General features: G+C 35.0%; 1 protein-coding gene across 1 annotated transcript in view; it reads right to left on the reverse strand.

Moving 5' to 3' along the window:
- The window catches only part of PTPRQ (protein tyrosine phosphatase receptor type Q), a 332616-nt gene extending 327900 nt beyond the window's left edge, over positions 1-4716 (reverse strand). The window contains exons 1-3 of the mRNA XM_007953173.1: positions 4663-4716; positions 4191-4302; positions 3322-3548 (exon numbers count right to left, since the gene is read on the reverse strand). Of these exons, the coding sequence (XP_007951364.1) occupies positions 3322-3548; positions 4191-4302; positions 4663-4716 (393 nt within the window). The remainder of the gene's footprint in view (positions 1-3321; positions 3549-4190; positions 4303-4662) is intronic.
- Positions 4717-5069: the final 353 nt, after the last annotated feature.

Genomic DNA, 5069 nt, shown 5'->3' on the forward strand with positions numbered 1-5069 from the left:
ACAACAAACCAAAATAGAGAATTTTTTTAAAGAATCCCAATCACACTTAACAGATACTTCCTTTTGAGCTAGATCCTATTCCTTGAACACAGAGAGAAGATGAAAGGAAAAAAATAAGAGCAAATGGCACGTATAGATGGAAACAGAAGACATATACTAGTTCTGTCGCTTGAGATAGTGGGAAATTTCTGCAAAAGCAATGCGATTTACTTAATTCAATATATTTGCAAACTCCCTTGGTTTAATAACTATGTGAACAATCTTGGATTATAAGCCCCTGTACTCCAGGAACACAAAACAAAAACCACAGACATAAACAAATAGAACATTAGAGTCATCTTGCAGAAAGGGGGCTGGTGTTTGGATGGGAGATTTTCTCAGGAAAAAAAATGAAGATCTTAGGACACTTGAGCGTCTATGAACAAAAACTTTGTCTTAGTCTTGGTATAACTACAAAATTAAGTTACCAAAAAAGAGACTTTGTCAATTCTTTCTATAAATTAATATCTTAAAAATCAATACCTAGACCTATTACCTAAGGCTCATTTTACTTAAAAAAAAAATACACACACACACACACACACATACATATACACATTTATATATCTTCACCACCCTACCCTCATCCAAGCTTCTAATGACATCCTCTGCATCTGCTAAGCCTCATTGCTTTCTCATCATGCTTTCACCCCAGGTGTCCTCTCGCATTTTCCTTATTGTGATGTTGTCTACCCAGTGTGCTAAACCAATGACATCTCAATAGAATGATGGTGTTAAATAAATCTGTATTGAAAAAAAGTCTAGACTTTTAGCTCTGGAAGAAACTTAGAGGATGTCTACTCCAAGAGTGATACAAGGATCTGGTGATATTCCAGTGGTGGAAAAGTTAAGGCAGACTTACACCTTAACACTATAAGTCATAATCAAAAATCTGAAGTTGTTGCAAATGCTATGACCAGAGTCAGACCATCTGTGTTTAAATTGCAGCTCTACCAATTCCCAGATGAGTGGCTTTGGGCAATTTACTTAACTGTTCTAAGTCACATTTTCCTGTCTTTAAAATAGGAATAATAATATATCTTACCCACAGGACTATGCGGGGTGCTAAATGAAATAACATATGTAACATAATGACAGCATTTCTCCCGTAGTGTTATACTGAAGATATCAAATACACCATGCCAAATACCCTTCAGAATTCTACGATGGCTGACATGCATGTGAACACAGTAAAGGTCACAACAATTCTATATAAAGGGTGGGATAAAAAGGACAGTAGGCCTGAAACAAGAGCACTCAACAGACAAAATTTCTAACCCCATAGAGATCTAAACAGAACTCGATCAACTAAATCACCTTCCTATCAGCAACACCTTCTTCCAGCAAATCAAATTTTAAACTTTTAAAATGATCCTGAAGGATCATTTTAATTATTTTACCATATTTTACCATATAAATTAAGCTGAATATTGGTATAAAATGACTGAACTATGTAATTTTCAGGTTTAAGTCCAAGATAGGAAAAGGTTCACTCCTCTCTAACTCATATTTCTGCAATGAAATGAGCATCACAAATCTTTGTTCTTGACCTTGGCATAACTAAAATTTGTTTTATTCTTTTTCTTTTCTTTTTTGGGAAATACCTACTATTGGCATGTGCTCTGCAGTTTTTGTGTGTGTGTCATTTTAGCAAATATCTATATTTGCAGTAAAGAAAAACTCCCTAGCAAAGTCTTTCCCAATATTTTTTACTGTCTAGAAACCCATCTCAGTGTGGTATAAACACATATTTACCCAGGATTTTTTTTTTTTTTTTGACTGTATTCAATTCTCCTCAAAATTCAAAGAACATGTTATGTGTTAAAAAATACGTAGGGACCAAAAGATAATACCTGTATTCTTTATCATCCCCTAGAAATATGTCGTTAATAGTTGCTGTCTAGTCGGCTCTGACTCAAAGAGACCTTATGTGGATGACACACAAAACTCTGCCCAGTCCCGCACCATCTGCATGACTGTTGGTCTGTTCGAGCCTAATTACAGCTATTGTATCAAATCATCTCATTGAGGATTTCCTTTCGTTTTTGTTCAACTTCTTTAGCAAACATAATGTCCTTTCTAGTGAATGAGTAGCTATCAGAGATATCCCTTACCTGTATATACATTTAGGAGCTCTGGTGATGTAGTGCCTAAGGCATTTGACTGCTAACCAGAAAGCTGGTGGTTCAAACCCACCAGCCACTCCACAGAAGGCAGGTTGGGCATTCTACTTCTATAGTGATACTGCCTCGGAAACCCAAGGAGGGGTTGCTATGAGTTGGATCCGACTCGAAGGCAGTGAGTTTGGTTTTGGTTTTGGTATGAACTTTTATATGGCCTACTTACTTTAAGGTTGTTCTTTTGTATCTCTTTAATATTCAGATATAATGTTTTAAAACAGTACACATTTAAGATTGTAAAGGACTAAAATTTGTATAAGTACAAAAGACCTAATTCATGGTCAAGAAATATTTGTTAAATTTAGCTGAAATTAATTCATCTTATTAGCATAGTGCCTAAGGCACTTGACTGCTAACCAGAAGGCTGGAGGTTCAAACCCACCAGCCACTCCTCGGAAGGAAGGTTTGGCAATCCTACTTCTGTGGTGATACCACCTCGGAAACCCAAGGAGGGGTCGCTATGAGTCAGGGCCGACTCGACGGCACATAACAACAACAACAACATTTAGAGAAACTGAGTTTATATACACATCTAAGCATTATTCTGAGGAGCTCTGGTAGCATAGTGCCTACGGCACTTGACTAATAACCAGAAGGCTGGTGGTTCAAACCCACCAGTGACTCTTCGGAAGGAAGATGGGACAATCTACTTCCATAGTGATACTGCCTCAGAAACCCAAGGAGGGGTCTGACTCAATGGCACATAACAACAACAACAAAGCATTATCTAATATTCCAATAACAGGCATACAAATTCAATAGAGTTAAAAAAAAAAAGTAGCAAGGCTAGCTTTAAGTTTATCAAAAGTAGAATATTTTGACTTATAAAGCTTAAAACTTACTTAAATTTAAACTAAATTTACTTTCCCAAAAAGTCTTTAAGTTAATGTTTTCTGAAATAAGTTATATAAACATACATAAAAATTGCAATGAAAATAGATTAGAATTTTTTATTAAGTTTTAAAAGCCCAGGTGGGAGTAAGGCTATGACTGAGATTATCATTCCTCAGTTGCTTGCTACACTCAGCTATGAAGGCTTAGACAGGTGGGAAAGCTCATTTACTTTTAAAACAGATGAAACGTTTTAATACTAAGTTATTACCTTGATTTCATACGTTGTTCCAGGATTAAGGTTGGTAAGAAGAACCTCCAGACTATCTGGCCTTGCTCTAACTTGTGTATACACTGTTTGTATCCATGGACACACTTCCTTGTACTTTACAATGTAAGATGTAATCCTTCCATTTGGGCTAGGTGGTGTATTCCAAGAGAGAAGAATCCCAGCAGAGCCAACTCTTTCCCCTGCTAGGAAGACTGGAGGCCCTGGTTCTACAAAAAAAAAATAAAAACTTTTTGTTAAAAGGTGAAAAAAAATTGTATTTTCACAGTCTATGTAAGAAAAGCATTTTCAAATTTGGAGTTTTGAAGTTCCTAAAGGCTAATGGTTTCTTAATGTGAGGTTTCCCTCCCTAGAGCTCTACTGGAAAAAAAGAAAAAAAAGAAAAGATTAAATGTGCTTTGGGGAATACCAGAAGCATTCTTTTATAAGAATGTGAAAAATGGAATGCTACTTAATACTACATACCAAATATACTTTGATGCCAAATCATTTTTCAAAAAGAAACACACAAAACTAAAAAAGCAAGAAACAGTATTATAATTTAATTCTATCTGAGCAAATATTGTGAGTTTAATATTTTCAGGAGCTATATTTCTTAAATGCTAATATTAACAGTCTCTTTGATATGTTTCACAACTGGTACAGTGTAATTATGTTAGATCTTTCTAAATAAAGGAAGTTAAAGAACCAGCAGAGGTTCTAAACAGATCACTTTCTTAAGTTTCCATTTGGCCTTAATTACTCTAAACTGTATTTTAGGCATAAAACATAAGTATTGCTAAAAATTATTTCCACCCAATAGATTTTCACTAAATACTTCATTTAAAAAGTAATTTAAAACTTATACTCACTTGTTACATTCGTTGTCACTGTTCTACTAACAGGTGCACTGTATGTTGTAGCAGAAACTGAAGAGATGGTTATGTCATACCTAGTACCAGGAATAGCATTGGAAACATCAACCTAGAACACCAAAAATAAACAATTGTGTTTAACTTCTTTTGGAAAGCAAAGCAAAAGCAAAACACCGTAATAATATATCTACCATTGTCAAAATTTTAAAGTAGCACTTCACTGTATAACTCTGCTATTTAAAATATCACAGCAAACTTCTATATTGTTGCATTACATAAATTTGCTGTATCATATAACAATTTAACAAATAACATGCAATAAAAATTACAAAACACACAACTTTACCAAAGACTAAATCACTATTTCTATCTAGTCTAGCTCATATCCACAAACAATAGCTACTTAAGAGCCTTGACAAATGTATAGCCCATTACTCAGCCCTTACTTTCAAGAGTGTAAACAAAATACCTGTGTCTCTGAAGTTCCAATAAACAGTAAAAGAAAAATGACAAGAAAATCCATCATTATTACATTTTTCAGGCAGTGGAATTACATTGATGGCTCTAGAGAGAAATGTTGCCTGCATTAATGATTTAAAGACAGATCCTCCTGGTGAGTGCACAGTTAATGAGCCTGGATTACTCAATAGCTCTGCCCTTTCTTTGTTAAACTATTCATGAACCCTTGGATGACTGGCTGTAGGTTCAGGGTAGATGTGAAAAAAAGGCATAGCCATTGCTAAGGTGACAGTCCACTGATGCTGAAACTTACACTCATCAATTCATCATCAATGTTTTTGTCTTCATCTTATGCTTTGAAAAACCATCAAAGGAGGAAGTTTTCAGCGTGGATAGGTTTCATAAAGAACTTTCCTA

The sequence above is a fragment of the Orycteropus afer genome, unplaced genomic scaffold, assembly GCF_000298275.1.
Source record: "Orycteropus afer afer isolate SDZICR_OR568_19922 unplaced genomic scaffold, OryAfe1.0 scaffold00375, whole genome shotgun sequence".
Lineage (NCBI taxonomy): Eukaryota > Metazoa > Chordata > Mammalia > Tubulidentata > Orycteropodidae > Orycteropus > Orycteropus afer.